Raw genomic sequence first — 13,580 nt, 5'->3', positions numbered from 1 at the left:
CGGAACTTCAACAAACAATCAAAAGCGAGGAGCCCTCCCGCCGCTCGCAGCTCTCCCTCCTCACTGACTGGCGGCACCAGCCCAGCGCCCAACCCGCTCTGCCGCACCCAAAATGGCAGCCGAGGGCGGCCGCACCGCGACCGGCGCTGGGCGGGGAGGCGACCGCCTCACGTGAGAAGCTCAAAAGGGAAGAGCCGGGGCCGTACGGGACGGAGCGGCGGCGCTGGAAGGAGGTAGGTGCCCTCTCCTCAGCATCGCGTCCTCGGTATTAACGCGCCCTAAAGAGTGGGGTGGCCCCTCTCCGCCGGGCCGCCTGAGGGGAGGGCGGCGGGGACTACAATTCCCAGCGTGCACCGCGGCGCGCTGCCGGGGGCGGAGGGCTGGTGGAGGCGCGGAAGTTGCTGAGATTTGTAGTCCCGGGGGGGGCGGGTAATATCCCTCGGGGGCAGTAGCTCTGTGTGGCGGGATCGGGCTAAATTATGAGGTAAAGATGTCCTCGGGGAGTCTGGGCAGACAGAGGGACTGAAAGATGCTCTCTCGGGGGTGCTGAGTGTCCCTCAGCCGGGTTGGGCTGGGCTGGGGGTCGTGGTGCTGGGGAGGGAGCCGTTTGCAGGGAGCTTCCAGCTGAGGGGATGGGCTGGTGACCCCTCAAAATTTTGTGGGTCCTGAGCAAAGCCTTCTCCCCACTTTTCCTGCAGTTTTTCCACCATGAGGATGCCATACCTGCTCCCCACTCTGCTGTACCTCTTGCTTGCACTGCTGGGGCCTGGCGGTGAGTGTTTGGTCATCCCAGCTTGGGCCCACTGGGCCGCCCGGGCAGGGTCCAGGTCTGAACTGGTAAGAGGTGGAAGAGGGCTGCTCTGCAGTATCCACGTTGCGCCTCTCTGGGGAGACCTGTGCCATGGTTGCCATCAGCTCTTCTTTTACATGTTACCTTTGATTTGGTGTGCTCGTCTACAGACAGTGCTACACTGAGGCACTGACATGTTGGAGCGTTCACCTTGTGCTCCAAACTCAGCCTCTACAGAAACAGATTAAATACTGTCTGTGGTAAAGTCAGTGATGAACTGGGGAGCTCTCCTGCACTTAACTTCTTAAGAACTCTGTATAATATGTGGCAACAAGGGAAAAAAGTGTCCAGGGCAACCTGTTTATCTCTCCATTTCTGGTCTTATTTTTATATAGCTCTTCGTTCTTTTGTCTTTTGTGTCCTTTAAACATACACTGAATAAAATAGACTTGGATTCCAAATGTCAAAATTGTTGACACATAACCAGCTTATGGTTTTGATATCAGTTGTATTGGCACTTGGAGTCTCAGCCTCTCTTAAAGCATGATGTGGTACAACATAGCTGGATTCTTGTAAAGTGTACCCCTTAATAGCAATATTTCAGAGCACTATAGTAAGGTGCTTGTGATTCCTGAAATGTTAGGATAGTAAGTAAATGTACATTCTCTTGAACATCTGGGTACCTGGTTTGAATTTATGACCCAAGAAGTAATTTTGAACTAAATCTTGGGCACTTATGACTCCTAAGTTACCAGGATCATATAAAGAAACAATTACTGTGGGTTTGAAATATCCTAGAGCCTTCTCTTAGCATGAACTTTTGTTGCACTTCAAACATTTAAATTGCTTCCTTGTAACATGTTCCAAGTAATAGTTGTTTACTTCTCCTTTTAAGTCGTTTAGTTGCCTTGAAATAAGCTGTACTCTCTTTGCTGTTTATCGTGTGTACTAATATAATTCATCTGCCAGTGCAGGTACCAATGGGCAAAATGTTTGTATCACAAAAGAAAGTGGGTAATTCTTCTGAAGGAGCTATTAGTCATTGATAGTAACTGAAATTTGTGGGGGTTTTTTTGGTTGTTTTTTTTTTTCTCCCAGATGGACTCATTGTACTGTCTGCCCCTGAAGTGGTTTCATTAGAAAGTGGAAGTTCAGCAAACGTCACTATCTCTCTGAGGTAAAATCATGATTGCGTCTTTACTTTCTCTTTGGAATGGGGTATGAGAAAGCGGGTAGAACTTGGCTGTGTGCTTAAGTCTTTCCTGCAGCCTCAGTTAACTGTTCATACAGAGCAAATCTCATTGGTGTGACTGGCTGCTTCTGGACTATTACACCTCTTCGTACCAGAATGGACCAAGATAGTGCAGCATTCTCACAAACAGCCTCATATGGTTGGCTTCTGACAATATCCCATGCCATTTGTATGGGAAGTTGAGCAGGAAAAGATATTTTATACTGTCTGCCCTATATTAGCTTACTGAACTGTCTTCCATGAGTGAACTTACAGTTCCTCCATTTCTAAAAATTGATGCTTAAGAGAAACTTGCATTTCCTGGAGGGACCACCAAAAAAAAACTTTACCAAGCAAACAGAACTCACCATTTCTAGCAAAGAAATGCAGCTACTCCAGAGAGGGGGCTTGTGCACCTTAGTCTCATTGTTTAATACAGGGAACTCAGGCACCGGTCTAACTTGCTTTTTCTGCATTCACAGGGCTCCATTAAATGAGACACTGGTGATAACTCTTAATATTACACACTCATCAAAACACAGCACTATTGTTGAACTGCCTGATGAAGTAAGTCACAGAATGGACTTCTGACCTTATGCAAAAGCCTGCTGTGAGCATGGTGCAACTCTCCTCTTCCTTCCCTCCACTTTGCCTTGCAGGTACAATTGCCTGCAGGTCATACTAAAGCAGACTTCCAAGTGAAAGCAGATGATGTTGGACAAGTAACAGTTTATCTTTATACCATTAATTCCAACTTAACTGGGTGAGAAACTGGTTTTGGTTCTACTTACTATCCTACAGCTTCCTAAACTTGGGGGTAACTATTCCCTTCTTACAGTTAAATAGTTAATGGGAGATGGGTTGTATGTCGTTGAGAAGATGTGACCCTCCAGCAATCCCCAAGGGATTCAGATAAATACAGTGTATGAAAGCAGAGTGATAGTCTTGGTATTTTAGATTTCATTACTAGGTGACTGTGAGTTCTCATGGCTCCTTAGTCTGGTTTTAATAACCCCTCCCAAAAGTATCCAAACTACATGTCAGTATTTCTAATCCAGGAAGCATTTGGTTCTAAATGTTCAGTGGGATATTATTCTTACTGTGCAGAACTTGTTTTGGAGTGCTAATAGCCTGATGCAGCTGTGTGCTCATGTCACTACCATGAGATATAGGTGCTTTGCTTTCTAGTTCGGGGAAAGTCTAGTTTTCAGAGACACCGGTCCTCCCTAATAGGAAAACAGTTGAGCAAGATAGAGAAAACTGGGTTGTATTTGCTTGTTGCCCAGATGCTGCTGAGCAACAGGATATTCCTGATTTACTTCCCCGTTTCACTTCTGCTTTTAAGACTTGAAGCAAATGCAGAGGTAAGCACATGAAATACCAACAGGACAGGCGTGATCATGAGGCTTTGCTGGCACAGTGTGAAAAGTGAAATGCTGCTCTTGCGTAATGAACCTCGTGCTAAGAGAGTGGAAGCCATAGCCATGAGATAACCTTTTGAAGATTTCTATGGTAAAAGAATGGAAAGGAAATGGTAGGTTGAGGTTAGGAGGGGGATATGTCCTAAACATAACAAGGACACTAAAGAAAAGGGGAGTAACTCAACTGAAAGAACTCTGAATATTGTCTTGTCTCAACACCTGGACTCTGTTTTCTCTCTCAAAGCAGAACAAGGCAAAATCTGCTGGAAAAAAAAAAGTGTGAACAGACAAATTAACTAATTCTGTTTGCATTAACCATCAGACCCAGGATTCAATTTCAAGTGATTCATAGCATCATAGTGAGATATGCTGATGAGGTCATTGGCTGGATCTATTTCCTCGCCTGGTCCATCTCCTTTTATCCTCAGCTCTTTGAGAACTGGCGACGAAAAAGGTAAAGAGACTTAAGGTGTATTTGCAAGTCACTTAAGCGCTTCTGCAAATCATGTTCCTGGCTTCAGTTACATCTGTCTTGGTTATCGTGAATTACGCATAGAAAGACTGGGGGGGAAAAAAGCAAGGCAAGGATAAAGCATGAATAAATGCAGTCCCAGTGAGCATTTATGCATGCAGGTCAGAGGAAACTAAGCGCATCCTATAGACACCTAATCCTATGGCTTGGCATCCAATACTTATTCATGTTAGAGGAGACTTCCCCATTCCCTTTGGTGTCATGGTGTCATGTTATAAACCATCTGGCTGAGCCAATTGTGATGATCACCTTCAAAGATTACCTACCTTTTAAGCTGCTTATCAGGCAGCTCCTTGCAGTGCTGTCGTTAGGCCAGCTCCCTTTAACCTAAGTGACTGTAAGTAGAAACGTTAGTACATATGAAAACTAAAGAATTTGTTTTGGCAAAGATGCTCTGCTGCTTCTGTGGATTCAGGCTGGAATGGTTTTATCAGACTGGCTGAGCACATGGAGGGGTGAAGTTAAAGAGCAGGGACACAGCCTTGTCAGTGAGAGCTGTTGTGAGTACCTGTGCACGGCACATAAGGGGTATTTCACCTTGCTTCCTGATGGACTCACAACAGCATCTTGTCACAATACCTGCAGCTTTGGCTTACATCAAAAATTGCCTATAAATCTGTACATTCTAGGGTCAAGTTGTCTCTGGAACTGCCTGTAATGCTCCAACATACATTTCTTAGGCCTTTTCTTTTTTTTCTTTCCCCCTTTCTCTAGTGTTGTTGGACTAAGTTTTGACTTTATAGCATTAAACCTTACTGGCTTTATAGCATACAGTGTGTTTAATGTTGGACTTTTCTGGATTCCCTTGATTAAGGTAAGCATAATTATGTCTTAATACTTGCTAGGGGGTGGGTATCGGCAGAAGGGAGTTAAGGCATTTGGCTGGTTTTGGTTTCTCTTACGTTTAGGAGGAATTCTTAGTCAGTTATCCCAGTGGGGTGAACCCAGTGGCTATCAATGATGTTTTCTTCAGTCTCCATGCAGTAGCTCTAACTCTCCTCACTGTAATTCAGTGCTGCATCTATGAGGTAAGTCTCGATGCTGGGCTGACCTGTCAGCTCAGTCAGAGCTCCCTCTGCCGGGCACCTCACCGCTCCTTGTGGGCTCCAAAGTCCTCTTCATGGCACTTCCATTGGCCTTTCTAGAAGTCAGGCTTCACAATCCAGCTGCCTTTTATCTTTCCTGAGCTTATAGCAACTCCAGTAGGCTTAGCTACTTCAGCCTCGTGGATGTCCTGAGCTTATAAGTAAACTCCTTAGGGACTCAAAATAACTAAGGCAAACAGCCAAGTTCATAAAGTTCCCAAACGGATTTCTAGACAGCACATAGATTACAGCTCTGCACAGTGCAAATGCTGGTATGTGCTTTGCTGTTTCCTCACTACCTGGGAGTATTCCTCAAGCTAGGACTGGTCCTTGAGGATTCCCTGCAGTTAAAACCAGCTTTTTCAACCTCTTCTAAAACAGCTGCAAAGGCCCTTTTATAATTCCCACTCCCTTCTCAAGTGAGACTGATTGTAACAATCAGGCAGTTCTTTATTTAATTCCCATTGTAAAAGCCTCTGATCTGAACAGCCAATTTTCTCTAGATGGTAACTTTCTCTCTTGGAGGGCTTCCTTTGGTGATGCTGAATTTAAAGCTGTAACAGCCCATTTGTCACCGCTGCCAGGTGCCATAGTCTTTTCTAAGTGAAGAATTAGAAGGCAACCATGAATCTTTTACCATAATGGCATTAGCAGCCTTTCGCATATATAGGAACTCTTGATATCATCAGACTGAACTCAGATTTGTTACAATGTGGCACTGATAATAGGCATCGTACTCAAAAATACTGCTACAATATTGTTTCCCACTTGCTCATGACAATAGTGTTCCAAATGATTGATGTTGAATATTGCTCATCAGCTCTTGCAAACCTACAGCTGGTTGCTGTAGCACTCATTTAATCTTAAAATTCCCCTGTGGTATGAAACTAACTGGTACAATGACAGGTTTGGACTGTAACCTGGCATGGTCCTGAGTATATTCTATATCTCACAGTGTCTGGGGATGTATCACCTCGGTCGGTCTAAGTGTATCTGCATTTCCATTTCAGAGAGCTGGTCAGAAAGTATCCAAAGTTGTTGTTGGACTGCTGGCACTTGCCTGGATCTTCACATTTACAACACTGTTTCTTGCTGCAGCTGAGGAAATGACATGGCTACAGTTCTTATTCTGTTTCTCTTACATTAAGTTAGCAGTCACACTGATAAAATATTTTCCACAGGTAAATCCAAACTTTTCTGCTTTTATACTCTATTCCTGTCACCCTGAGCCTGTAGTGTACGCTCTTGAAAGTCTGACTAGGCTAAACCAGCAATGATTATTTATTAAATCTATTAGTGACAAAGCCAGTATAGTTACACAGAAGATTCCTTAAATGTTAATCTCGGAAATTCTTGTACATGACACACTGACCGAGTTGTTACACTCTCAGGCATACATGAATTTCCGTCGGAAGAGCACTGAGGGATGGAGTATTGGAAATGTATTACTAGACTTCACTGGTGGAAGCTTCAGCCTTCTCCAGATGTTTTTGCAGTCATACAACAACGGTGAGGCTGGAACTGAGGTGGTGGGGCCTTTCTTAATGGGGTGGGAGAATCCTGCTACAAAGCAGATACGACCTGGTAGGTTATCTTGGGAGAATGATTTGTGCTATAGTATGGGTAGCTGTTCTTATCCTAAGAATAAAGAATCTGTTCATATTCCTTCAAGATAGAAAATGAAATAACTGTTCCTGTGGCTTCTTCAGAATAGTTATTAATTAGATTTGCATAAGATGCACACTAGCATCAGACTTTGGGTGTGTCTAAGCAGTCCAGGTGATAACCATGAACTTCTCTAACATGTATGGCACAACCTTGTAGTCTTGAAACAAGACCACACTTGAAGAGTTAGTCTTAACTCTCCAATTCTGTGTTTGGCAGATCAGTGGAAGCTAATCTTTGGAGATCCAACCAAGTTTGGCCTGGGTGTCTTCTCCGTCGTCTTCGATATTGTTTTTATGGTCCAGCACTACTGCCTTTATAGGAGGAGACAAGGGTATGAACCTTGTGAATAACATCACTTTAAAAACTTTTAATCACTTTAAAACTTTAAATTGAACTTCCCCTATCTTGGCTGAGGGCTTTCAAGACACCTACTGCCAGTTACCAGAGATACTGATTCTGATCTCTGTTTATACTTTGATCTTCTCTGGTATGGAACACAAACTGTTGCCTCACCAAATCCTGATCACCAGATGCCTTAAAGGAGAACACGCTCTCTAGCCACCACTTGCAAATGGAAGACTCGTGCCTGTTGAAGCTGCAAAGACAGCTTAGCGTGAGCTGTCCAAGCAACATGTGGCTCTTTTTCCACTAACAACAGGAAAGAGAAAGACCAGAGTGGTGTCTTTCTGATTGGAAGCAAAGCACAAAAAGTGGAGTTCTGACTTCCAAAAGTCTGAGATCATATTTAAGCAACCACTTAATATCTTAATGTAATGATTGAAGACTGACTCTGGACCTAAGTGCTGCTGCTGACTCCTCACAGAGAGGTCACAGTAGAACACCACCCAGGTTGGTTGTTAACAGCTGTAGTGGTACATAAAAGAATAATGGGGTTGGTAGCAAATACACAAATATTGGAACCTGAATTCTTTATTTAAAAAAAATTGAGAAGAAGCAGAAACTGTATTCTTATTCCACTGAAAGCTCTTTCAAAGGTGCTAAGACAAGTGCTCAGATTTATCTGAATACTTCTAGTGCACCAACTTCACTTTGCTCAGTTCTACTGACATGCCTTGAATACTAAACTGTGGATGGTAAAGATTAAAGATTTATCAAAGAGATTATTTGTAAGTGGATTGTGTTAACAGCCCCATGATTACAGTTTAAACGTGTGTGTTTGTTCCTGGGCTACCTGTGGTACGCTCTAGGTAGAGATCAACGTCTTGAGTTACTTAAGGTAAGCATTATAATACCCTTTAAAAGAACTAGAAGGGAATCCATGCATTTGTACTGGAATGCTCAAAAGCTACTCTGTCTTAGTGGGTGTCAGCCTAAGGAAAAGTAGAGCCCCTTCTCCCCCTGCTAGAGAGCAGGTGAGGTTTGACAGCTCACTAATGCCGCACCTCCCCACCACTGGGATCAGACCTCACTAACCTCAGACCGCACTGTGTTGATGTGGTCCACAATCCACTTCAAGCCAGACAAGAGGTGTCAGCTGGAGGCACCTGGGTGATGTGGCACTCTTAAATGTAAGGAGAAACAGCTCAGGAAATCCAACTTTGTTTTATTGTGTGTAAAATCAAGTGAAATAGCAGTACAAATAGCAGTGTATCTTTATAGTAAAAAAAATAACTCCAACTTGAAAGCCTTAAAATTTACCACTGAATTCTTAAGTTACAAAAGTCAAAAGCAGGACTGTAGTAATTCCATAGATATAAAAATGGTAAATAGGCATCTGCTGGTGCGTACAGAACAGTCTGAGATGCATCAATCACAACATACGTACGTGGCACAGCAGTAACATACTGAATAAGTTAGTCTGCCACCTCCTCATGTTCTATTTACAACAGCTTACCTGAAGACTGTTTAAGGAAAGTATAGATATGTATAAATCAACTGAAGGGGATTAAGAACTCCAGTTTTTGGATAATTGTAAAGCTAACTGGTTAACAAACCACCAGGATGCTATATGATTAACTTAGTGTTGCAGCAAGAATCTTAAATCCTGTGGCACGTTGATTTAAACAACTTAGTATCTCAGCAGAAGTTTGAATTTGGTCAAGAGGCACTTTTGAAAATTACTGGCATATTCATCCATCCAATAAATCAGTGATTTAAGTGAGGTCTTCTAGAAGACAGACCAAAATCCACCCCTCCCATTTCAAGTCTGATAGAGTGAAATGAAAAACTGAAGACTCTACAGCTACGAGCAGCTCTTTTGGTAAGTTCAGCAACAGTGTTTTTCTTTCCTGCTCCATATCCCTTTCATTTAAACATGATTCATTTGATGTTATAAATTACTTGGGAACAAGGAGAATTAAGGTTTTACTGATAGTGAAATTGAGCTGTAGTGTCTATGAATTTTAAAGTACTTTGCAGGTATTGATCTAAAACTTCTGTGTTACTTAGTTGCTTCTTGTTTTGCCTCTTGTCTGAAGAGGCTGCTTTGTAGAGGGAATCTTTGCAGTAAACCGTAATGCCCCGAAGCCTCCAGCATGCTCTGTGTAGCTAGCACACAGCGTGATATTAGTACAGTGCTCCTCCCCGCAGCAGTGAGCAACTCTTAATTCTGGCACTTCAACAGCATGGGAGGACAGGACAGCTCGCTTCTAAAAGCTTAGGCACAGCAAACCCTCTTATTTTCCACAGCAGGAATCACATTTCCTCTTAAAATAGGAAACTTTTGTGCTGCAAAAGAATCCTGTCAAAGCTAAGGCTTCTCCAGTTGCTTCCTTAAATAACTAGGGTAGTTTGTCCTGTCCTCCTGAAAGCTGTGACTACAATAAAGTCTTACCGTGTACCTGCAGGGAAGACTTTAGAGAAGCACTCTGCTGAGGGGATGAGAGTTTTACTACTGCCAGTTACACCAGAGAAAGGGGGGGAAAAAAAAAAAGTGTTTACCACAGTTAGGAACATGCATTTCCTTCCAACCTGCTCAGGTCTAGGGTTTGCTTCCTTGCTTGACATCAGTCTATGTATCTCCCTCCCCAACCCTTCCCCAACTTGATGATGGATTAGGACATCATGGACTGTTGCACAGCCTTCTGCAGAGATTGCCTGGTCACCAGCAGCCGTACCACTTCTTCGTTCCTTTTTGTCAGCCTCTTCCTAGCTTGGTCATGGGTCACCATTGTCATATCCCAGCCATTCACCTCAGGGAGGAGGGGGAAAAAAAAAAAAACACCAAACAACCATAAAATGAGGCAGATACACGGACACACAGCTGTCCTTTAACTGTTCTATGAGAACTAGGCAGTAGATATGCTTATGCCCCAGCTCAGTTTTTGTTTATAAGCCCCACAAACTGTCCTGGAAAGTACCCAGAAGACAGTATTTTCCCCAGTGGAAACTTCTCTGTAGCATACACATAATACTTGTCTTATCTTGGTGTTTACCTGCATGATCTTATCTCCAATCTGAAGCCCTGCAACTTCTGCCGGGCCTCCTTCTGTCACCCTCGTTACATAGATACCCTGGGGAAAAAAAAAAATTAAGTGTTCATTTACTAAATACAGGAGCATTAAATACTCAAGGGCCATTCACTCTTTTTGCACAACAGTGCAAAAATAATTTACAGAATCTTCTTGGTTGGAAGGGACCTTTGAGATCATCGAGTCCAACCAACATTTGTAGCATATTACAGGATTCTAGTTAAAAACAGACTCGTGCAGTGTTGGACAATATAAAAGGGAGAGAGCTAACTTAAAAGAAGCTTAGTCTGCAAATGATAATGTGGGCACAGAGTAACTTTAGCGGTCAGCCCTGTGAGAGGACAGGATGCAGATATGGGAGAGTAGAGCTTGCTGGGGGAGCTGGGTACGCTCGGCCTCTCGCAGGGACTTGCTACAGAAAACAAAGAGCGCCTGACCTTGTCGGTCTTGTCTTCAGAGAAAGGATTCTGAGTAGGATCCTGATCAATGCCACCTCCGATGCTGAATCCCAGAATCAAATTGTCACCCTGGCGAAGCTTGTGTATTTCAATCCTTTGCTGAGAAGAGAAAAAGATAAAATAGCTGAGTATTGGGATCGCTGGAAGAAATCTCAAGTGTGTCCCAGGTAGATTGTCTCTCCGAGATACTGTAAGCCTCAGGTGAGTCTCCTGGACCACGCTGCGTCCCCCCCTTGGCAGGGTAAGAGCCATCTCTCACACCCGCACAGATTGTAGGCAGAGCTCTACACCCCGTGGCAGCACACCCCTATCACATGGCGCTGGCTGTTGGTGACACCAGTCGAGGTGTTAACAATTGGCTATGAACTGTTCCAGCCCCGCCACAGGACAGGAAACGATCTGCAAGATCATTTGTGGTACAGCCAAGATCCTTAATTACTTGGCATTTTAGCGTTGCCCCAAGATACAAGGGGAAACCATCACAACCAGAGCAGGTCTCTTTAAACATGAGTCATGTCTTGATAACGAGCAGTCACTCAGTGACTCATCTGGCTCTGTAGCCACATGCCCTGTGTGCCAGCCTAGCCCCGGCTGTGGAAATAACAGCCTATTATTAGGACGGTTCTTTAAGATAACGTATCAACGCACTCTTGTAATCCAGAGGCAGGTTCCTCGCTGTCTGATGAGCACAGGCATCTGACAAGCTCTGCACGTTATCTAAGTACGGTACGAATGCCAGCTCGGGCGAGTCCTGAGCCCAGAGAAAAAGCCCCGGCCTTAACTGAGACAGCGACCGCTCAAAAGGTTCCTCAGCCTGCTCTAGGGGAAGACGTCTGGGCTGGATGGCCTTTAGAGGTCCCTTCCACCACAAACCGTTCTGTGATTCTTCTCGAACGCCCTGTCAGCCCCTGAGCTTCCCCCAGGGCGCCGGGACACCGCCCGGCCCCGGCGAGAGCACCAGCCTTCGGTGGCGGCCGGGTTAATGCTCACACCCCCCAAACCGCCCTTGGAGTCAGCGCTATAACTGGCGGCACAAACAACAGCGACCCTTGCGTGCCCTCTCCGATGATTAAAGCAATTAAAATCCCTACTAAGCAGGTGCTTATCCTACCCGTATCCCCGGCACCGTCTGCTCCCTCAGACCGGCGGAGCTTCTTCCTCCCCGGGGGGAGGCCGAGCCCGCCGCGGGCACTGACAGCCTCCATGACAGAGTCTCCCCCGCCCACAGCGGCCCTGTCCCCGCCACCCCCGCCCCATCCCTGTCCCCGTCCCCGTCCCCGTCCCCGTCTCACCACCACGGCGGTGACCGGCTGTCCCGGCACGTACGCCATGGCCCCGCCGTCGCTGCCGCCGCCCGAACAAAAGCGCCTCGCCCGGCTCCGCCCCCCGGCCGCCGTCAGCCAATCGGGTGCCGCCCCGCCCGCGGCGGAGGCGCTGGCGGCGGAAGTCGCGTCGCTCTCCCGGCGGCCCCCGCGCCAAGATGCCTGACAGGAGCTTCCGGTGGGGCGGTGAGAAGCTCCGCGGTGGCGGTAGGTTGGGCCCGGTGGGGCGGTGCGGCGGCTCCGGTTCCGGTGAGCAGCTGATGGTGAAGGGCGGGGTGTGGTGTCCCTTGGCAGGGTGTGAGGCGTGACGGTCGGGCCCGGCCGGAGGTGCCGCGGAGCAGCGCGCCGCCGTGGATGAGAGGTAGGGGCCGGAGGAAGGCGGGAGGGCCCCGTGGTGCCGGGAGGGGTCTCCGCGCCGCCTCCAAGGGCCGTTGAGCTCCCACCGCGCTCCGGAACGGAGCATCTGAGGGTGGCCTCGTGGTAGCGGTCGCCCCAGAGCCGGGCGGGCTCGGCGGGTCGGTGCGACGGGCCCTGCTCCCCGTGGGAGGCGCCGTCTCGGCCTGGACTAAGGCCGCGCCGGGCCAGTCCGCCTCTCGGCCCGTACAGCCTGTGTCTCCTTTACCTCAGTCTCGTTGGGAGAGAGGACGTCCCCGAGCCCGGCTGGGAGCCATGGCAGCCGTGGTGGCCAAGCGCGAGGGGCCGCAGTTCATCAGCGAAGCGGCGGTGCGGGGGAACGCCGCCATCCTGGACTATTGCCGGACGTCGGTCTCGGCCCTCTCGGGCGCCACGGCGGGCATCCTCGGCCTGACCGGCCTGCACGGCTTCATCTTCTACTTCCTGGCTTCCGTCCTCCTCTCCGTGCTCTTGGTGTTAAAAGCCGGACGGCGATGGAATAAGTACTTTAAATCCCGAAGGCCGCTTTTCACAGGGGGGCTTATAGGAGGGCTCTTCACATATGTCCTGTTCTGGACTTTCCTGTACGGCATGGTTCATGTCTACTAAAACAACTAGGAGCCACAGTAGCTGCAGTGGTTTTTAATGAAGCAGGAGGACTGTTGCCAAAAGTCATCTACACAACTAGGCCAGCTTACCTTTTAAACCGTTGTTCATCGCTTGTATTGTTAATACTGTCAGTAAATTATGTCCAAGTACAAATGAATCAGTAGTACTGTTCAAATTAAACTGAATGTGAAACACCACTTGGATGCCTCCCATGAATATTTGTTTGGTGGTTAAGGAATAATTTCAGGCCCTAATTGCAGGCACAACCGTGGGTTTTGGTTAATGTAGTCCCTTGTATCCTTTGTGTTTTGGATAATACACACCAGTTGTAATCCCTTCTAGATTTGCTGCCTGTCCCTACACACAAATACTGATAAAAGCACCACTTTAAAAAAAATAATCCGCTGACACAAGGATATATTGCACAGTAGCGTGTAATTAAGTATCTGTAAAGGTTTGTAATTGAGTTGCTAGTACAAACACTGCTTCCACAATTGCTATATGTACACGCTGTCAATAAATGGCATTGTCATGGGTACTCTTCACTGGCATACACAAAATAATAAATAATGATGTTTAATAATGCTCTCACACGTGACACACTTTGCGCTTTTTTAGTACCATTGTGTCCAGTGAAACG

The 13,580-nt window shown here is 46.5% G+C and overlaps 3 protein-coding genes across 5 annotated transcripts; 2 read left to right on the top strand and 1 right to left on the bottom strand.

Annotated features, from left to right (window-relative positions):
• Positions 1 to 704: 704 nt before the first annotated feature.
• CTNS (cystinosin, lysosomal cystine transporter) lies at positions 705 to 7,841 on the top strand. 2 transcript variants are annotated; one of them, XM_074160522.1, is made up of 11 exons: positions 709 to 772; positions 1,765 to 1,800; positions 1,889 to 1,967; positions 2,504 to 2,588; positions 2,681 to 2,784; positions 3,765 to 3,896; positions 4,689 to 4,788; positions 4,883 to 5,002; positions 6,070 to 6,240; positions 6,451 to 6,568; positions 6,944 to 7,841. In XM_074160522.1, the coding sequence occupies exons 1-11, from the start codon at positions 709 to 711 to the stop codon at positions 7,075 to 7,077; spliced, it is 1,143 nt and encodes a 380-aa protein (XP_074016623.1). In that variant the 3' UTR covers positions 7,078 to 7,841. The 2 variants fall into 2 exon arrangements, with proteins under 2 accessions (XP_074016624.1, XP_074016623.1); XM_074160523.1 differs by lacking the exon at positions 1,765 to 1,800 and having other exon boundaries at positions 705 to 772.
• On the bottom strand, positions 7,644 to 12,005 carry TAX1BP3 (Tax1 binding protein 3). Of its 2 annotated transcripts, XM_074160525.1 has the most exons (4): positions 11,909 to 12,005; positions 10,596 to 10,715; positions 10,123 to 10,200; positions 7,644 to 9,879 (listed from the first exon to the last, which is right to left on the bottom strand). In XM_074160525.1, the coding sequence occupies exons 1-4, from the start codon at positions 11,945 to 11,947 to the stop codon at positions 9,742 to 9,744; spliced, it is 375 nt and encodes a 124-aa protein (XP_074016626.1). In that variant the 5' UTR covers positions 11,948 to 12,005; the 3' UTR covers positions 7,644 to 9,741. The 2 variants fall into 2 exon arrangements, with proteins under 2 accessions (XP_074016626.1, XP_074016627.1); XM_074160526.1 differs by lacking the exon at positions 10,123 to 10,200 and having other exon boundaries at positions 8,279 to 9,879; positions 11,909 to 11,947.
• Positions 12,006 to 12,586: 581 nt separating this feature from the next.
• On the top strand, positions 12,587 to 12,967 carry EMC6 (ER membrane protein complex subunit 6). The gene has a single exon (XM_074160950.1). It carries the CDS (start codon positions 12,608 to 12,610, stop codon positions 12,938 to 12,940), a length of 333 nt encoding a protein of 110 aa, XP_074017051.1. The 5' UTR covers positions 12,587 to 12,607; the 3' UTR covers positions 12,941 to 12,967.
• Positions 12,968 to 13,580: the final 613 nt, after the last annotated feature.

This window comes from Numenius arquata, chromosome 18 (genome assembly GCF_964106895.1).
Source record: "Numenius arquata chromosome 18, bNumArq3.hap1.1, whole genome shotgun sequence".
Taxonomy (NCBI): domain Eukaryota; kingdom Metazoa; phylum Chordata; class Aves; order Charadriiformes; family Scolopacidae; genus Numenius; species Numenius arquata.
This window is presented reverse-complemented; position numbering and strand designations above follow the sequence as displayed.

Bases quoted from the DNA above. Each gene is read 5' to 3' on its own strand.
- CTNS (XM_074160522.1), top strand. From the start codon at position 709: ATGAGGATGCCATACCTGCTCCCCACTCTGCTGTACCTCTTGCTTGCA. The intron at 2,589-2,680 runs GTAAGTCACAGA...TTTGCCTTGCAG, and splicing joins TTGTTGAACTGCCTGATGAA to GTACAATTGCCTGCAGGTCA. The intron at 6,241-6,450 runs GTAAATCCAAAC...TTACACTCTCAG, and splicing joins TGATAAAATATTTTCCACAG to GCATACATGAATTTCCGTCG.
- TAX1BP3 (XM_074160525.1), bottom strand. From the start codon at position 11,947: ATGGCGTACGTGCCGGGACAGCCGGTCACCGCCGTGGTG. The intron at 10,716-11,908 runs GTGAGACGGGGA...TTCTCTTCTCAG, and splicing joins AGCCGGTCACCGCCGTGGTG to CAAAGGATTGAAATACACAA. The intron at 10,201-10,595 runs GTCAGGCGCTCT...TTTTTTCCCCAG, and splicing joins CTGAAGACAAGACCGACAAG to GGTATCTATGTAACGAGGGT.
- EMC6 (XM_074160950.1), top strand. From the start codon at position 12,608: ATGGCAGCCGTGGTGGCCAAGCGCGAGGGGCCGCAGTTCATCAGCGAA.